We start from the raw sequence: 20,944 nt of genomic DNA on the forward strand, positions 1-20,944 counted from the left end.
TTTGTATAAGAGAAACACGGACTCAATTTTTTCCTCACCTGATTGACCTGTAGCCTTGGACCAAGGTTTGTGTATATCTCTTTAAGGAGATCTATAGCTCTGCTGGCAATATCATCATTACTCTGAATCACGACCTAGGGTCAAGAAGATTAACGTGTTAATCCCTTTCAAGAAATATTTTTGTTGGGCACGTAAATTCAAACCATATCGCTGGTTATTTTTAATACATTATTCAATAACTGGTGTCGTTGACATTGATAATCAAGTAAAATTAAGTGAGAAAAAGAGATCAAAAGAGAGGATAATAAATGCAAAGTACAAGTCTTTGAATAAAGCAATTTGCTTAAGAATGAAAGACATATTTTACTGAGGATAAAATATGCTTTGACTAGTATTATTTAACCCTCTAATTTAACATCTTGATAATGAAGTTACAAATTTGTGAGGCATTCAAGGAAAAACTCAAATTAGTTGAAAAGAAATAAGAGATTATACGAAACACAGGTAATCATAAAGGACCACCCTCCTTCTCTACCCCCAGTTTTGAAAAATCTTTACTACTCATCTAATTACATTAGTGGTTTTCAAACTACATTCAGAACCCTAGGGCTCTGAGGAAGTGTTTCAGGGCTGACCCCTATTAAAAGGGTTGGGGAAGGAAAGGGGGATGAAGCATGGGGAGACTGAACAAAACACAAGCTTTCCTTATTCAATTAGGTTTACTTTTTGTAGGATTCTCTGCATTTTGGTTTTTAAGATGGGTTTCTGCTATTTGAAAATGTTAAAAATCCCAGCCTGAGCAAGAGCGAGACCCCCATCTCGACAAATAGGAAACATTAGCTGGGGGTGGTAGTGTGTGCCTGTAGTCCCAGCTACTTGGGAGGCTGAGGCTGGAGGATCGCTCAAGCCCAAGAATTTGAGGTTGCAGTGAGCTATGATGATGCCACTGCACTCTAGCCTGGGAGACGGAGCGAGACTCTATCTCTAAAAAAAAAAAAAAAACTGAAAACCACTTACCTTAATGAAAAGGTTTTAAATATTCAAACACCACAGTAAACATCTTAGTCTATCTATGGTTTGCAGAAAAATGTTTCATAGAAATCAAAAAAATAATACAGATGGCTGTATAATAGGTCAGACTTTTAAAGATAGAAATAATATATTGATAAAGATGGAAAGATTAGCCTTAAGAAGATATTTTACTCCCCCAAGTACTTAAAATTATCACAAGTTAAACAGTGCCAATAAACACTCATAATCTCTTCTAAATAAAGGTCTTTTCTTTTGTCCTCTATTTCAGTGTTAAACACTGAAGAGGAAACAGATCCACACTGAATGAAAATGGGGCCAGGGAGGCATATTAATTTCCATGGGGGAGGCATGAAAGATTTGTATGGTTACTGCACTTCTCAACACACCTGGAACACAAAGATTCTATGCTAAGACGATAAGAACATCAGTGACAGGAGGGTGTGGGAGAAGGAAAAAAGAGAGAGAAGGAAAAACCCTGTGACAAATGACATAGTAATAAGATGAACAATTAGTACCCCAGACTTTTGGGACAAGCATCAGAGAATACATAATTTATATGAAGACTGTAATTCCTTACTTGAAAAACTACATCAGACACAGAGTTCCTACTTTTGACTTACCCTCCAAAGGTAATCTAATCCTATTAACTCCAAATCATCCATCATATAGGCTCTCCTTTTTGCTACTAGTTTTCCTTCTCGACAATTCACAGCTTTGAAGAATCGCTCAAAACATTTCATTCCATTTTCAGTTAATAGGGAAGGATCAAGCTGAAGCACATTACTTTCAAAGAAGTCCTTATTAATATCAGGATCTAAGTCTGGTTCATCCCCCATCAATTTGGAATACCACTTAAAACAGGCTTCACGATCACAAAGGTAAACTGCATTCTCAGCTAAGCATTTCCATATTTGTTTTGCCTGAGGAGCACATAGCCACAGTTGGCCATCCTTCAATAAAAATCTTGGAAAAACAAAAAAATTGGCAATTAGATTTATGTAATTTTTATCCTGAGAGGCAACCTATCTGTATACGTATGAAATAATACATTTATCACAATTATAGTTTATCTATAGATAAAAAGATGTTAGTTCTTTCAAAAAGCCTATTTCTCAACTTTTACCTATTAAAAAAATCCTAGAAATTAATTCATTCAACAAGCATATAGTGGGCACCTACTATGTGCCTGGAACGAGGCTAGCCGATTATGAATAAAATACTCGTTCCCTGAACTCTAACCATTTAGTCTTTGAAACTAGTCCTTACGAAAACATTTTTAATAGGTTGAGTTTAAAATAAAAAATTTAGCATTTTGTTTATATGGTAATATTGGAAAATGAAGTACTCAAGGGACTTTCATTCTGGTTCCACGTTTTGGCCGGGGAAAAAATTTTTTTTAATTAAGTGACTTTTCCAGGTAACTAATCCATTGATATTGATGAGTTAAAATTGGTTAACTTTTCAGTTTTTTCGTTTTTAAAAGATAGTGGAAGAAATCTTTCTTCAAATGAAAATCCCATTTGGAAATCTGATGTATGAAATAAAAGCACAGCTGCTGATTGTTGGGAGGGGAAAAAGAAAGGAGAAATGAGTATAAAATTTCCCACTGCTTATTCGGAAATGTTCAAGGAACTTAGCAGCCCTAAGGCTCTTAGGTAAGTTTGAAAAATTACTAGCTAATAGGAACAGCATAGACTTAAGTCAAATAGACCTAGTTGAGTAGTGCAATCCTATCACATACTGACTGTGAGATTTCAAACAAACTACTTTAAGACATACGAATCTTGTTTTCTTATTGATCAAACGGGAATAACACCTGCCTCACTGCATTGTCACAAGGAGTAAATGTAAAGTGTTTGACACAGGCCGAATACACAGCAGACATTGAAGTTAGGTTCCCCTCCCATGAGTTAGCTGCTATAATTCACACATATAGGTACTAACGGAGTAGGGACTACAATAATAGGTCCTCTGACTCCAAACTTTAATACAGCAAAAGGGCTTGCAACCACTTTTCTGTTCTAGTAAACCTAAAGGGATGCAACACATGCTAATCAGTACAATGGCTCACTATGGCAGTGATTCTCAACGTTGAGAGGCCAGTCTCCTGTCCAGGTGGTTGAAAAACAAAACATGGGGAAAAAAACATTTCACTTTAAAAACAAATGCCAAATTTCTTAAAATCTGGTGGATGGCGTTTTTCTCAAATTAAAATTATGTAACTACTTTTTTTTCCATAAATAAGCATACAATTCAATAAACAAAAGCCTATAATTAACAGAGCCCAGCAAACTCCCCAGTGCATGTATCAAAATGGAATAGATTTTATGAAGTACTCATAACCTGGGCACTTCTGTTAGCACACTTATGATCTGAATAAGCTCTTCTGCTAGCAATATGGTTTTTTAATTCGTAAGAAACTTATCATCAAAAATTTTTAACAAAGGTATTTTCCAAATTTTTAAGTGTATATTTATTAGAAGCTAAATATCACACAAGAAATTCCTGCCTTAGACTATATTTTGCTTTGATTTAATGGAATAAATCTCTTTCCCTCATGCCCATCAGAAATGATATTAACACACGACTTCAGATTGCTTTTGTCAGCCATTGTTAGGATAAATAAGGCACCAGAGGACTCAAATCACTCTTTTGAGGTGCTGGTTCAAAAGCCTTTTGTCCCCAATTTCCTTAGAGTCTATGATATCCTTAAAGTCAGTATAGTTCTCCATCCGGTTGTGTCAACATATGGAAATTTGTCTTTTTAAATAAACATTTCCGGCACAAACAAATATGAAGAACTACCTAAAGTTTAAACTACCCTAAAGTTTAAAATGTATTCTCTTCAAATATTGCAATGAACAAAGTTAAAACTCAGCCAATAATTTTAAAGTATTTAGTAAGGAACACAAGGAAATGTGTGATTTTTAGGTAATGATTTTTATGTGTAAAAATAAAAGGTGGGAAGCAAGGGGGGAAGTCCACCCAACAAAGACCTAGCTTAGCTATACAGCATATTCACTCTGCATTCCTTATCTGTGTCTTAAAGAGAGCAACACTAATTGTAAAAAACAAACCTAAGGAAGTTAAGCCGTTCTTGGACTTCTTGAACGTGACTATATCTACTTCCCAGCCTCACAGTTTGTGGGTCATAGTCTTCATGGTCTGCAAATTAAGAAAAATCATGCATTATATACACGGATACCCACATCACTGCTGACTTCAACCAAAGAAATTAAGTCAGTTAAAAAGTATATTAATCCTTTATCATTAAAAGGCAACCTAAAATATACTAATAATTGGTGGTTGCTACTCACCTATTTTCCCCACAAAAATAAACTTCCCATTTACGAAAGAAAACAATCTGTTAAATGTGTTACCAAAAATAACTCTTCAGCAACCCCTTCACCTAATCTCCATATGCAATGAAGCAACTTATGATCACAGCCTAAGACTGACCTGAGTAGTCTGTAAATGTGAACTGACAAATCAAGACAAAATTTTTTCTTTGATTTCCTTCCTGTTATATTGAAAACTGTTTTCATGGGGAAAAATTAGGTTGGTATAAAAAAGAAATATTACTAACTTTATACCTAGGAAGGTAGGGTAAACATAAGATGTTATTCTACACGACCAACTTATACCATTGTCACCATCACCATGTTAATAATGTCTAAGAACATGTTACACTTCCCTTCAGCATTACTGATATTTCCATAACAGACCCTAGACCTTATGGTTGTACACCCTACTGTGAAAGAATTCCAATTATGTGAGCCCCTTTGGAAATAGTACAGGTAATCAAAGTCTTCAAAAACATCGAGGTTTCTTCTCTGAACATTCTTGACATGTTGTAAAGATAGGACGTTTATAACATTTGAAAACATTTGCTTTTGATGTTTTGGTGAAGAAAAGAAGCCCCACATATTATGACCAACTGTTTTCTATTCTACATATATTAGCACCTGCCAACACTCCTAAACACATACTGTCTACTTTCATGAAAGTAAATTTCCTCGGGGTTTAGGACTTGAAGCACTGCTATTTCTCAAGAGGTTTTCTTAAGAAACTAGATAGAAAATCAAGTTTAAAAAAAGAATTACCTTATAATCTTCACCCATATTCACCATTTACATTTTGCTTCATTTGTTTTGTTAGTTGCCACATTTATAAATTTATAATTTTTCTAAACCATTTGAGAGTTGGACACATGTCCCTTTACCCTTAAGTAACAAGGAAACTAACACTGACACAATACTATTATCTAACCCAACTGCACACTGCTGACATTTGGGCCAGATGAGTCCTTGTTGCACAAGACTGTCCCGTGCACTATAGATGTCTACTAATGTCCCAGGCCTTTACCCAACTCAATTCCAGTAGTATCCTCTTCCCCCCACCTTAACCCCAGTTAAGACAACCAGAAATAACACCAGACATTATCAATATCCACCACCACCCCCTTGGAGAACTACTGATTTATGGTCCATATTCAAGTATCATCAATTTCAATTTTTCTCCCAATGTCTTTTTACACCTTTTCCTCCAAGTCCAAGATTAAACACACATTGCATTTAATGGGCATGACTTTTTATTCTTCTTTAATCTAGAGAATTTATCATCCTTTGTGTTTCCTGACTTTTCTGAAAACTAGAAACCAGTTTTGTTCAATGTCATTCAGTATGGGCTTCTATGATGCTTCCACATGATTAGATGCTGGCTATGCATTTTGGCAAAGAATAACATAGTTGTGATACTATGTTTTCCTCAGTATATTATTATCAGGAGGCACATCATGTCACTTCGTGGCAATGCACGTAATGTTAACTTTATTTGGTCAAGGTGGTGTCCACCAGGTTTTGCCACCGAAAAGTTACTATTTTTCTCTTTTTAATTAATAAGCAATTTGTGGGGAGATACTTTGAGGCTATGTAAATATCTTGTTTACCAAACCTTTATTCCCTAGTTTTAGCAACCAACCGATCCTCCTTTTTTATTTAGGTGCCAACACTTTATCAAGAACTGGAGTTCCGGACAAAGAGTAGAACTTTGGAAACATTCCATGATAGCCAAACAATGAACAATAAATAAGACCCCTTTATGCTAAATAGGAATGAAGAAGCCCTCTCACTACAGGGAAGCTTCCAGGGTGTCAAAACAAAAAACCCAGCATGATTTGGTAGTTTTCAGTGTAAACATCAGTTCAAAACAGATACCTAAATTTGTTAGCAGTTAAATGAGGATTACCCATTTATGATTCATATTGTCTAGGTGACAGATATCCCACTGGAAACAGGAGGAATTAGATGACACTAAATTAACTCAGGTGTCTATCAAAATGGGTAGGAAGAGGTAGTGAATCATGGTTGACACTAACAAATTGGTTCTTGTCACCATAAACAAGAAGTTTTCTAGGGTCTGTTTCAGAACTCATTGTAAAAAAGGAAGTTCACTTAAAAAAAGATCTTCACTGAGACATAATTAAAATACCATAAAATCCACCCATTTAAAGCATACAATTTTTTTTTTTTTTAGCAGAATTGTGTAATTGCTATCACGGTATGTCTATATTTTTCATCACCTTAAAACGAAACCTTGTACAAATCATTGCCCATTCTCATCTGCCTCTAGCCCTTAAGTTTATTTGAGACATTTCATATAAATGGAATCATGGTCTTTTCTGAGTAGCTTTTTTCCCCACTTAGCATGTTTTCAAGATTCATTCATATTGTAGCATTCATATTGTATCATTCTTTTTATGCTAAATAGTATCTCACTGTATGGGTATACATTTTATTTATTCATTCAATTAACTGATATTTGAGTTATTTCCACTTTTTGGCTATTATGAACATTCACGTACAAGTTTTATGCATGGAATTATGTTTCCATTTCACTTGGGTATGTAACTGGGAATGAGTCATATCATAAATTCTACATTTAACATTCTGCAAAGTGGCTGCACCACTTCACAATCCCACAAAGATGTATGAAGGCTCTGATTCCTCCAAATTCTCACCAACGCTTGCTGTTCTCTTGTCATCCTAATAGGTGTGAAGCAGTATATCTCATTGTGGTTTTGATCTGCATTTCCTTAATAATTAATGATACTGAGCATCCTTTCAAGTGCTTTTTGGACATTTGTATGTCGTTCTGGTGAAATTTCTATTCAAATCTATTGTGAGAATTCTTTCTATATTCTGGATACAAGTCTCTTGACAGATATATAATTTGCAAATATTTTTTCCCCATTCTTGGGTTGTCTCTTCACTTTCTTAATGGCATCATTGGCAGCAAATACATTGTAAATTTGGATATATTCCCACTTCCCCACTTTTATGGCCTAAGTATATTACTTTCCCTAACCCACCAAGGTCACAAAGATTTATTCCTGTTTTCTTCTAAGAGTTTTATACTTTTAGCTGTTACATTAAGGTCCAGGATCCATTCTGAGTTAATTTTTTTACATACAGTGTGAGGTAGGGGACCCAATTACATTCCTTTGGATGTGAATATCCAGTTGTTCCAGTAACAATTGTGGAAAAGACCATTCATTTCCCACTGTATATACTTGGCACCCTTGTAAAAATCAACTGACCATAATAAGTGTTTATTTATGGACTGTCAATTATATTCCATTAATATTGTACATCTATTTTTATACAAGAACCATACTGTCTTAAGTACTGTTGTTTTGTATTAAGTTTTGAAATCAAGAAGTATATGTCTGTCAACTTTGGTTTTCATCAAGATTGTTTTGGCTACTTGAGTCCTTTTTATTTCTGTATCAGGTTTGTCAATTTCTGCAGGAAAAAAAAGATTGGGATTTTTATAGAATTGTGTTCAATCTGCAGATCAACTGGGGGAGTACTGCCACCTTAACAATATTAAGTCTTCCACTCCATGAACACAGGATGTCTTTACATTTATTTAGATCTTTAATTTCTTTCAACAATATTTTGTAGTTTTCAATATACAAGTTTTGTGCTTCTTTTGTTCAGTTTATTCCTAAGTACTTAATGCTTTTGGATGCTACTGTAAATGGAACCGTTTTCTTAACCTTATTTTTAGGTCGTTCATTGCTGGTATATAGAAATATAATTTATTTTTGTCTGTTAATTTTGTTTCCTGCAATCTAGCTGACCTCATTCGTTATAATAGCTTTTTAGTGGATGCCTTAGGATTTTCTGAATACAAGATGGTGTTATCTGTGACTATAGTTTTAATTCTTCCTTTCCAATCTGGATGCCTTTTTTACTTCTTTTTCTTGCCTAGTTACCCTGGCTAGAACCTCAGGTAGAATGTTAAGTAGAAATGGCTATAGTGAACATGCTTGTCTCTTTCCTGATCCTAGGGGAAAGGCAACTGAACTGGTATTAAGTAGTATGACATTAGCTGTGGGTTTTTCAAGATGCCCTTGTTCAGGTTGAGGAAGTTCCCTTCTATTCCTAGTTTCTTGAACATTTATTTATTCAAAAAGCTTTGGATTTTGACAAATGCTTTTTCTTCATCTATTGAGATGATCACACAGTTTTGGTACTTTCGACTATTGTTGGGTGGAATGTTCTATAGATGTCTGTTAGGCCTAGTTGGTTTATAGGGTTCAAGTTTTCCTATTGTTTTTTTTCCTACAGATTTTAATCACTGTCTGACATCAGTTGCTTTTAGCCTAATTACTACTTCCTTTAGGATTTTTGGTAAGGCAAGTTTGATAACAATTAAGTCTCTCAGTTTTTATCTGAGAACATCTTTATATTTCTCCTTCATTTCTGAAAAATAGTTTTCCTAAACGCAAGAATCTTGGTTGTCAGGTCCATCCCCCAACCACAGCACTTTGAGTGTGCTGTCCTATGGCCTTCTGGCCTCCGGTATTTCTGATGAGAAGTCAGCTGTTAATTTTTACTGTGGTTTCCTTGTGCATGAGGAGTCATTTTCTCTTACTACCTTTAAGATTTTCTCCTCGGCTAAGACGTGTCGGGGTCTCGGTCTCTCTACATTTATCACACTTAGAATTCTTTAAGCTTCTTGGACATATAGGTTAATGTCCTCCATCAAATTTGGGCAATTTTCAGTGATGATGTCTTTTTCTGCCCCCCTTTCTCTTTCTTCTGGTATTCCCATTACACGTATGTTGGTACACTTAATGGTGTCCCACATTTCCCTGAGAATCTATTCATTTTTCTTCCTTCTTTCTTCTGTTCTTCAGATTATATACCTCTACTGATTTGAGTTCACTGATTCTTCAGCCAGCTCAAATTGACTATTGAGCCCTTCTAGTTAATTGTTTTTAGTTATTCTACTTTTCAGGTGCAAAATTTCTAAGTGGTTCTTTTCATCAAAAAATAATTTCGCTCTACTGATATTTTCTATTTAGAGTAGACATTGTCATCATACTTTAATTCTTTAGACGTGGTTTCCTTCAGTTCTATGAGTGTATTTGTAATTCAAGCCTTTGCTTTTAAGTCTTTGTTTGCAAAGTCTACCATCTGGACCCCTTCAAAGGCAATTTGTCCATCTACAGGTCACATCTTAGTGCTTGCATGTCTCAATTTTGTCAAAATCTGGACATTTTAGATATATTCCAGCATCTTGGATACTGATTCTGTTCCCCACTTCCCGCTGATGCTGTCTGGTTGTTTAGTGACTGGGCTAACTCTCAAGTATATTTCCCCCACAGTACACAGCCTCTGATAGCTTTACTCAGATTTTCCCCCTTATTTTTCTCTTTTAACCTGTTACCTATTGGTCAGTATAAGCCCCTTACTGGTCAAAGGTCGTGCTTAAGCTTCCTTGAGGACATTTTCACGCCCTTTACCACTGGATGTGTATATGGCTTAAAGGCTGCTATCACAGTTCAAAGAGTTTGTGTTTTTGTCCTATGTTCAGTCCAGGCCTAGTAGCTTGGATATTCCCTTTTCCATCACTCCAGTGAGGATGAGGTCTTGTGTATGCACATAGTCTTCCAGACTGCCAGGAATACATGCAATTTTAAAACTTGGATTCCTGGGAGTTGCCCCTGAGTCAGGGTAGCTTCTGTTTGGTCAGAAGCTGTATTTAAAGTCCCCTATACCAGTGAGGCTTTCACTCTTTGTTGACGGGTACATGTGCAGGCAGGGGAATGTTTTCATCTTGCCCCATATCCTGCTCTGATTGCTTGTGAGTGGGGGCAGCCTAAGGCATACACACAGCATTCCTGACCCCCAGCACTGACTGTGATCACAGGAGGGCTTGCTTGTCCTGGCTATCTCTTTATCCAGATCTCTGCTAAACTTCTGGTTGCTCATCTGTTTAGCTTGTTGATACCAGTACAAGGGAGCCACAAGTACCCTCTTAATTGTTCTTCACCAAAATCTCCATTTAAAAAAAAAATAACATCTCCTTAGGCATGGCATGTTCTGATGAAAGTAAATCTAGTCCCTTCAAGTATAACTGCTGAGCACTATATCCTCACAGTTTATTTCTCCCTCTGGGAAGAACATCTAGTGTCCACTGTACAGGAGCTAGTGGTAGGACAGTGTCCAGCTTCTCCCAGAGCGATATCCCTGCCTTATGAGCAAGTACTGGTGGTTTAGGGGAGGTAGAAGCCCCGCATATTCTCAGATTGCACCCATGACATAGAACTTCCACACTATAAGCAAGGGTTGAGGTAATCAAGGCCCCAGTATTTTCAGCCTGTCATGCCTAGAGTAAAGCTTCTGCCCCATGAGTAGGCAATGAGTGGGATAAGGGAGTCTCAGATCCCTTGGCCATGACTGCCTGGAATAGAGATTCTGCAACATAAGACTGAAGAAGGTAAGAAATGCTGGCAGCCTGCTTGTTCTGTGGTGAAACTGTAGCCCCAGACTGGCAGCTGTGGGGAGAGAGAACCCCTGCTTCTTAGTCACACCTGCCCAGAGTTGTTGCACATGACAAAACTGGAGCTAAGCACGGGGAGAAGGAAGCAAGTTGTAGCTCAAGTGCTACAGATCCTTGATGGTTTTTTCCCGAGATTTTTTTGACACAGAATCTTACTCTGTCACTCGGGCTGGAGTGCAGTGGTCTCATCACAGCACACTGCAACCTCAAACTCCTGGGCTTAAGCGATTCTCCTGCCTCAGCCTCTTGAGTAGCTGGAATTACAGGTATGCGCCACTATGCCAGGCTAACTTTTCTATTTCTGTAGAGACAGGGTATCACTCTTGCTCAGGCTAGTCTTCAACTCCTAAGCTCAAGTGATCCTCCCGCCTTGGCATCCCAGGCATGAGCCATGCCTGGCCTTCCCGAGATTTAATATTTAGAGGTCGTTAAATATGAAATGTCTGATTTCAAATCAAAAGTGTAGTTTATTATCTCAAACAAGTAGTAGTACAAAGTATGCACCTAAACTATTGACATAGTTTTACCATCTTAATGGTAGCTTGTTTATGCCAGCAGCGACAAAGCTTGGAGAACCAGTGGCGATGAAATTGCGAAAGGTGTTTTCCATAGCTTGTTGAGAATCGAGTATTTTTCCTTACAAGAAGTGGTCCAAAGCCTGGAAGAAGTGGTAGTCAGTTGGTGCAACATCTAGTGAATACGGTGGATAACAGAGTTTCCAAGTCTAGCTTCTGTAGTTTGAGCAGCCTTGTTTGTGTGACATGTGGTCGAGCATTGCAAGAGGACTGGCCTGTCTCTATTGACCAATCTCGGCTGCTTCATGGCAAGCATACTCATCATTTCATCCAATTGGCTGCAGGAGACATCCACTGTAATAGAATGACTAGGTTTCACGAAGCTGTAGTGGATAATACCAACGCTGGACCACCAAACAGACACCATTAGCTTTTATTCATGAATATTAGGTTTTGGACTATGTTCTAGCACTTCATCTTTATCCAGCCATCGTGCCGAATGCTTGTGATTGTCAAAAAGAATACATTTTTCATCACACGTAACAATACAGTATAGAACTTGTTCGCCTTCATGTCGTGACAGCAAAGAAAGGCAAGCTTCAAGATGATATCCCTTGTGACGCTCACTTAATTCATGCGGAACCCATCTGTCCAACTTCTTTACTTCACCGATTTATTTCAAATGGTCCAATATTGTTGAAACAGTAATGTCAAACCTTGCTGCTAATTCATGTGTATGTTGAGATGGATTTGCTTCCACTACAGCTTTCACCTCATCATTATCCATCTTGGTCTCAGGTGGCCTGTGTGGCTGGCATTCAAGATTAAAATCACCAGTATGGAACTTCTCAAACCACTGACATACTGTGTGTTCATTAGTCACATCCTTCCCAAACACTTCTTTGGTATTTTGAGCTGTCTGTGCTGCATTGGTTCCACAATGGAATTCATATTCGAAAATAACACCAATTTTTGACTTATCTATAGTTTCACAAAAATTGCTCTAATCGCTTCTCAACTTTTTGGCTAAGATTGAGTGTAGTAAAAATTGCTCTGAAAAAATGTGAAAGATACTTACAAGCTGAAACGCACATTTGAAAGACTGAGGATATACCTTCACGATAAACATAAAACAAGAAGTGTCAAAGTAACATGTAAGAGATATCAACTGTCAAACTTAGTATTTAAGGAAATTTGACATTTCATACTTAATTGTCTCGAATAAGTGTTTCCCCATTTGCTATACTCCCTTAAGAAAATTTCTAGACACTTTAAATGATTATTTTCTGTATTTTTCTCCAGTTAAATGGTTGTTTTATTAAGGACTGGTGGGCATTTTACTGTATCATTCCAGAAGTTAAATCCCTCATCCCTTAGTTTATTTTCATCATGTGATCTACACTTGTTAGTTGGTATTTTCCTTTTTATCAGTATATTCATATTTTATTCAGTGAATCTACTATTTTCATCATTTGACTCAGTTATGGCCAGTGACAGCTAACTCCTGTATCCTTTTGACATGTCAATATACTTCTATGAGCACTTTCTTACTTTCTAGAACAAGATGTTCAAGGATCATCTTCTACTTTCCCTGCTTCAAGCCTGGAAACAGCTATTTCTCCAGAGAGGTATAAACTATTTATAAAATAGATAATAGTAACCTAATTTTTTTTTAAAAGTCACAAAGAACCCACAGAGACTTAATTGTACTTCATGGCTGATGTATAGGTTGAGTCAGGACTACCGAAGTCTAGCCCAGGATCTGCATCCTAACAGAGCACTGTTGATGAATGACACTCACAAAGAAATCTTTGTGGAAAATATTCCTAAAAACTGTCAGTGTTGGTTAGAAGAGACTGGGAAGAAGTAATGGAAAGTAGCAGTCCTTAGAAAACAGAATACAAAAATGTGACCTACAATGAAGATAAGGGATCCAATTCCATCGACAAACAAGGAAGAAATGATAAACTTCGAGTAACTGTTCAAAGTTAGTACAATGACTATTCTGTCAATGAGGTAAAACTTGAGCAATAACTGAAACGTGGTTTACCCTTTGTTGTATGCATTTGAAAAACCTTTAAAGAATGATTTGGTTAAGTACCAATGCAGGAAGACACATTGAGAACATAAGTAAATACTAGAGATAATTTTAATAAGTTTATTCCTTTATCTAAATAATGTTTACAAGAGGTAGAATTAGCTAACCATGCTACTGAGGACACGATTTTTTCCCTCAAAGCTAAAGATGCTAGTAAAGATGAAATATGGACAGGATAATACTGGTAAAATGGTTATGAGAAATTCAGAATATCAGTGAACTGTGCGAACATGTTGTCTAAATGAGTAATATGTCTCATACTTAATGGCATTCATGCAACACTTTTTATTTAGAGAGGTAAAAACTGTAATTTACTTTAGAATTGCAAATTCAGAAATAATGGTGGATGACATTACCACAGAAGTTGTGAAAAGTTTATTTTAATAGAATTTTATTAACTTTAAAAATTACTCTTATCTCCCATATTTTAGTATTTACAAACTGATCAGTATCAAAAGAGTAGTGTAATAAATTAGAGGAGGAAAAGGTATCAAGGTTAGGAGAAATGGAAGGTACGATGTTAATGAGGGAAATATCAATAGCAAAAAAATCAAGGGTTTACTATATGCCACGCATTGTTCTAGAATAACGTGCCCAAGGTCATAACAGCTAATCTCTTAGTTTGTGGATATATCAGACAATATAAGGAAGAGAACTGAAGAATGTAAACATTCTTGTGACCAGGAAATGGAGATGAGGCAGTAACTCATGTAGAATTTGACTAATAAGGAACAGAAAGCTCTAGTGAGGCTGAACTGCACAAGCACCCTGAGAGTAGGGTTCCCAACCACTAAAATTAAACACCACATGCAAATGAGGTAAATGAAAATTAGCACTGCAGCACATATGATTTGTATGGCTCTACTTTGGAGGAAGGCCTGCATTGGCAACTATGAGGACTTTGTACCACCAGGAAGAGATGACATCAGAACAAAAACTCTAATTTATGTTACACTGAATCCAAATGCTTGGGTATACTGGATACAAACCTCTTATTTCTCTCATTGATTTTGGTTGCCTCTGGGAAAGAACATAAATCATACAGTTGCATGCCTATGTTGCCTTGATTGTTCTATCATGCTGCTTAAAAGGAACCTGGGACTGAAATGATAAAAGATCTGATGCTTAGATTGCTTGTTTAGCAGCTCTACAATCTATTGCCTAGAAGGACTCAGCTGGCCCAAAATCAGCAGGGGTGTATCTGCTTAATTTTTATCTGTATTTTCTAGTGTTAAGCAAAAACCTAGTAATTTATAAGCATCCTAATTTTTAATATACACTGTTAGTTTCTGCAGATCCTACTGTAACATGTTAAATGAGTGGTATGTTAAGTAACCATACGTTCAGTTCTATCTCTAACACTGGTAATGTAAAGTTTTCTTACTTATGGCTATGGGAACAAGCTTGAGCCTACAAGGCATCTATGTTTTTTCGGGGAGAGGGGGCTATGAATTTGGCATTAAGACAGAGGAGGAATATGTACTAAGAAGTCATCTATACTCTAGCACACAGACTCTGACACAACTGTCAGAGAGAGGGCAAAAGAGCATTGAATATAGCAGGCACTGAAAATTGGTCTGTTGAAATCCCAGGAAACTTGACCCCAACATGTTCAAACAGTTTCACACCTTAAAAGTCAATGTAAACATTTGGATTATAGCCTCCTATCTCTACTCTTGTGGTTTCTAAATTCATAACATCAGAAGCACTTAGAATTATAAAAGAACCATAATATATGCAAGAACAGATTTGGACAAAACAAGTTTTCCCAAAATGCTAAAGGTGGTGGTAAAGGAAATAAGGGTTGAAAATGAGTCAAGTACATACCTAAGAAGATAACAACCAATTGTAGTACAGGAAGGCAGGGAAGAAAAAGAAATCTATTTAACAAGGAGAGTGTGGAAGGCAAGCACTTAGTGAACAGCCTCGAAATGCTGGCCTGGATTTTAGGTTGTAAAAGATTTGGGAGTAAAAGTGGATCATAAGCCCAAAAAGGAACACAATTTATAAAACAACCAATTACCTCGTATCTTTTAAAATAAATTTGTCATTTCTAAGGTAATTAATGCAAAAAAAAAAAAAAAGGTCACTGTTACTTCCCATAGTCCACAGTCCATTTCAACTTACCATACATACCTCTAGCATACAGTCTCATGCTCTCCATGTAAGTTGCAAGGTTTTCTGCTACCAAAGTAACTAGGGCATGATTGTGCTGAAGTTGATTGATTAAGTCATGGCGATAAAATACATGGGGACTTCGCTGAGTTTGACTGAAACGAGAAGAACTTAACAATATAATTAGGCAATTAAACTCTGTTGTAATCAAAAGAGTCTATACTAATCTAAATTCTTAGCTAGTAATTTTAAAATTTAAAAATTTTACTTTTGTCCATTTATTTCCTTTAATGACTATATTAACCAACTTAAAATAAAATAACTACTTAAAAAATAAGACATTTGTTCCGCTATTCTTATTATACATGAAAAGCATGCATCAGTATTCTCCAACTTCACCACATGGAGTCTACTTCAATAACTAATTTCTATTCTTATACTCTAGTATTCCAAAGGACTTGTATTAAATACATAATTATTTCTAGAACTATAAAATAGAAATATTCCTTGCAAGACTAGCATCACAAAATTTATGCTATAATTGTACTGAGGAATTTAACCAAAGGAAATACTTTTAGTAAAATTTTATTTATTAGCAATTCAAGGAACATTCTGGGATACTTGGTTATAGCCAAGTTTGCCCACAGGTGTCACCGGAAAGAAATCTAGTTCCTTTCCAATCTATTTTGCAGCCTTCACTGAAAGCAATCTACTTTCACAGCCATTACTACTATTCTAGTGTCACTGTTCCTTGGGAGACATGTGAACTACTATGTCTATCTCCAACAGATAAACTCATTTGAGAAAGGCCAAAAGGCATATGTATAGTGGGCTGAACATACTCAAAATAAAGCCTTGAAATAAATATTACTGTTAATAAGACATATGTCTGGATTTTATCCAGTGTTTATAGCTTTTCCAATTTCATATTATTTTTTCCAGCCTCAGGGGTTAAAAACGAGACAAAGTTCGACTGATAAAATAAAAACATATATATGACCTTTTATACTTCTGTCTTAGGCATAATTATAGTAATCTAGAGCTGTAAAAAATCTTGGCAATTACTGAATCTTATACATAAGGAAAATATAATTCTTTTAACAAGATTAAATGAATAGTTTGATACAAGGTTTATACCTAGGAATCCTGACTCCACTGTGAATAGTATTCTTTCTACTATACCTTGCTCTCTTTCTCTCCACATAAATTTTTCTTTTCCTGTTATCAGTTCCAACTCTATTACCAGAAAATACAAATTATTTCAGTAACCATAATTTGGCATCTAAGATAGCATATTTAAAGATAGCTATTAAAAATAAATTTAGCTAAAATTAAATTTAAAAAATATTTTTAAACTCTACCATCTTGTCATCTTTCATCATTTAAATGTCCTTGCAATCTAATCTTTAAAATTAACTTTAAAAATTAATTAATTCCTCCATAATGTGCATAAAAGGAAAAAAAAAGCAAAAAAGAAAAAGGAAAGAAAAAAATTAAAAATAAAAAAATTAATTTTTAAAAAAGAGAAACATTTTGAAAACTATTCTATAGTATGTTTCAAAGTTAGTAAGGCAGAAAGGATAAAATAAGATACATAATGAGATTAATTTCCTGGCATACCTGCTGCAAAACCAAGAACCCAAAGGCAATATTATCATCTTGATTCTCATACGTATTACTTAATTGTGGCTTACTTCCTTATCAGTAAAACAAAGGAGGTATACATAATAGATTCTTTTCTTTCAAACAAACCCTTCCTAGTCATCTTCTCACCCCACTAATTTTTGGGCTTTAAAATTTGCTTTTACTAATTTACAGGCTGTTTTTTTTTTTCTTTTCAATAAAATACATAAATAAAAATGTTGAAATTTTCTGTCTTACCTCAAATTTTGAGGTGCTTCACCAAACAAACTACAAATTTCTCTAATTTGTTTCAGTGCGGGAATAACCCATTTGTCATTTGTGCGGAGTTCTTCTATAAAGCGATCTATCCACTGGATCTTTTGTGTGTCACGGTCCTTAAACAAACCATTTCATTGTTTTATATAGATTGATACTCAGGAGAATTCTAGCTTCAAATTATTTTGAAAATTATAAAAGCTTTTAAGATTAGCATCACAAATATTATGCTGTAATTATAGTAAGGAGTTTTATTTTTTTTTTTTAAAAAGCTTTAAATACATTCACATTTACTACCAAAACTCCAAAAAACTAAGCACTACAATAAAAGCTCAGTATTACATGGACTCAAATATATCTATACAAAAGCATAGATCCTATGTATTAGGCACAGTGACAGAAAGTTTGATTTTAAAAGTTTGCCAAAAGGTAGGTACTGAGTTTTATCCAATGTTTTGAGAGATTCCACCATATCATAAAAGCTATAATTAGCATGTAACGGCCCAATTGTTACACTGAAAATTTATATTATACCAAGAAAATAATGGTACAGCCACTAAGTAAATCTAAAAACAATTACCAAAATCAAAATAAAGACAGATCCACATACATACAAGGAGAGAAAAGGGACAGAGACAAGCACGAGCAATTAAAAATTAACAATGCTATAAACTCAAAAATTATTTCAATTATGGTACTTTACTTCTCAAACCTTATATACATCACTCCTTCCCAAGTCAACAGTAATCAGAGGTGCAGGTTTGTGTACCTAACAACTGTGTAAGTTTGGATTATCTTACTTTTGTGTGTGTATCTAAGGAAAGGAAAACAAATTTGTGTGGTTTTTTTTTAACACCTAATGTTTAGGGTTATTTTTGTAATACATAAGTATTCCTTTTTTGGTAACAAAATTATGATCATACTCTAAGTGTTACACATTAAACATTTTTTGCATCAGTAGAAGTCTTTCTGAATCTATTAACCATTTTTAATGGCTGCACAATACAAAACTATTAGTAACCATTCAGGAGGCTTCCAAGAGTTCATGCCTATAGACACCAATGAATGTCCTTGGGTGTACCTCTTTGTGTCCTTTTCCAATCACTTCTAAGAAATTTCTAGAAGTAGAATTACTGGGTTTAATAGTGTGTACATTTTTAAGGCCATCTGTACGTGATCAAATGTATCATGCTCTTGAAAGCAGGTTTTTGTTTTGTTTCGTTTTTTTGGCAAGTGGAGGATACAAGGTGGGAGTTGGAGAATGACTTAAAAAATTTTTTTTTCCAAACAACAAACAAAAGTTAAAGTTGAAAAAGACAACATTCTACTCAAATCAGTGAAATCCAGTAACTATTTATGAATTAATGTGTCAGGCACTGATACTAATAGCTAATTAAAAAAGAAGCTACCAGTTAAATCCTTGATAGCAAATATACTACTTTAATTCAAGATTCCTCATAAGGCCTCTAGGTTTAATGAAATAATTTGAACCCAAGGCCCTTAATTACTATTTAATAAGCTAAATATTTAATGAACCGTCACAAGTAAGCGTAATAAAACTGAGTAGTATCTGCATTGGATACACCTACTTGAGCTTCTTTTCCTAACTCTTACCTTAATAGGAGTTCATCTGTGTAGCAAATACAGGGCTTCCCAAAGTCACCATACATAGGAAAAATGGAAAATTATAGCTAAATACACCTTTATTTACAAAATATTTTACAAAAGTTTTCCTTTGTAGGGAGACTTTTGGGACACCCTGTACTTTTATTAACATGTTGGGAAATTACTCAGCAATGGTCATGTTTACCATGTGTAAAAAATATGCATGCTGTAAGTTAAAATGCACGAAAGTAGTTGTATGATTTGCTCATTATGAAGGCCCTACATGTTTTAGTAATTAGGAAATTCTATTAATTTTTATTAACCTCCCTGTGAGCAAAGAAAACCTAATTTCTCTTACCTCTAAAGTCCCTAAATTAGCTTTAATATTTTATTATCTATTTGCAATTGGTATGTCAGAAGCATACATTTGAAAACAATACCACTATATAACCTGTTTTTGTTTAAATTGTCTTTCTCCCAAGGAGACTAAAATGCTTTGCAGATGATTCACAAAACCTTGATACAGAGAACTACGTAAAGGAAGGCAGACTTATACGAACGAAGCCAGTCAATTCTTGAAGATCATTTAAAAAATAATCTGGAACTATCCTGTAACTGAGCCATTCTAACTGTGAAAGAGAACGGTCACAAAAAGTGAGCAAAGCAGCACACCCTTACCTGGGAACAACTATAATCTAGAATTTTTATGTGGGCACTGAGAGCCAAGTCCATGATATCTACAGGTACATCATCACTGTGGGCCAGATTCCACAGAAGGTTCAATACTTTATGTGCCATCACACCATCTTTATCATCTTCTGCAAGACGACGTATCAGCTCAAGTAGCTTTTCACGTTGCTTTTTACTTGCATTTGTCCAACTGGCCTAGAAAAAAATAAATAAATGACATGAAAACAACACATATTTAGTCATTGCTTCTTAAGTGATATCAGGTTAACTATATTCAATTCATCAGAAAAACAGCATAGGCGAGCACAGAATTATTCAAGTGACATCTGAAAAATAACAGTACTTATATAGGGTAGAATTAAACTCCAGGAGAAAAGAAAAACTATTTATAGTTAAATAGCTTAGACCAAGGTTTCCCAAACTCAGTATTACTGACATTTTGGGCTGGAAACTTCTTTGTTGACTATACAGTGCATTACAGGATATTCAGCGGCATCCCTGGCCTCTACCTAGGAAAAGCCAGTAGCAACTCCTCCCTCCAGGTGTGACAACTCAAAATGTCTCTGGACACTGCCAAATATTTCTGGGGGACAGAAACATCCCTCATTGATACGCCTTAGATCCATTCTGTTACTTGTGACTTAAGCTGATTACACAGAAATGTACATTATACATTTCAAAACAAAACGAAGTCTGTGACAGCATCTGTTATTAACCAAGAAAAATAATCTCTAACTTAAATAGTAATGACACGATGTTATTGTGATTTAGAAGAAGATAGAATACTCACTTAAAAACTCTAAAATAAATTTAAAGAAAAACAACCAAACCTCTAAAAATGGTATTTTAGTACGACATGGTTATCACAACTTGGGGAATGTTACTGGTGGCATTTAGTGGGTAGAGGATAGGGATACTGTTAAAACAATATGGGAAAAGCTTAATGTATAAAGTTTCTGCTATGATTTGAATGTACCCCTCCAAAACTCATGTTGAAATTTAACTGCCATGTGACAGTATTAAGAGGCAATTAAGGCCGGGCACAGTGGCTCACGCCTGTAATCCTGGCACTCTGGGAGGCCAAGGTGGGGGGATCACTCAAGGTGAGGAGTTCGAGACCAGCCTGAGCAAGAGC

General features: G+C 35.5%; 1 protein-coding gene across 4 annotated transcripts in view; it reads right to left on the reverse strand.

Moving 5' to 3' along the window:
• Positions 1-20,944, reverse strand: part of USP9X (ubiquitin specific peptidase 9, X-linked) — a 131,663-nt gene that overhangs the window by 53,261 nt on the left and 57,458 nt on the right. Inside the window, exons 12-17 of one of the 4 annotated variants that reach the window (XM_012642819.1) lie at positions 19,798-20,004; positions 17,497-17,633; positions 15,637-15,770; positions 4,110-4,197; positions 1,653-1,995; positions 39-134 (exon numbers count right to left, since the gene is read on the reverse strand). In XM_012642819.1, the coding sequence (XP_012498273.1) occupies positions 39-134; positions 1,653-1,995; positions 4,110-4,197; positions 15,637-15,770; positions 17,497-17,633; positions 19,798-20,004 (1,005 nt within the window). Of the gene's footprint in view, positions 1-38; positions 135-1,652; positions 1,996-4,109; positions 4,198-15,627; positions 15,786-17,496; positions 17,634-19,797; positions 20,005-20,944 lie in introns of all 4 variants that reach the window. The other 3 variants (XM_012642818.1, XM_012642817.1, XM_012642816.1) reach the window with 3 other exon arrangements.

The sequence above is a fragment of the Propithecus coquereli genome, unplaced genomic scaffold (genome assembly GCF_000956105.1).
Source record: "Propithecus coquereli isolate 6110/MARCELLA unplaced genomic scaffold, Pcoq_1.0 Scaffold188, whole genome shotgun sequence".
Classification (NCBI taxonomy): Eukaryota; Metazoa; Chordata; class Mammalia; order Primates; family Indriidae; genus Propithecus; species Propithecus coquereli.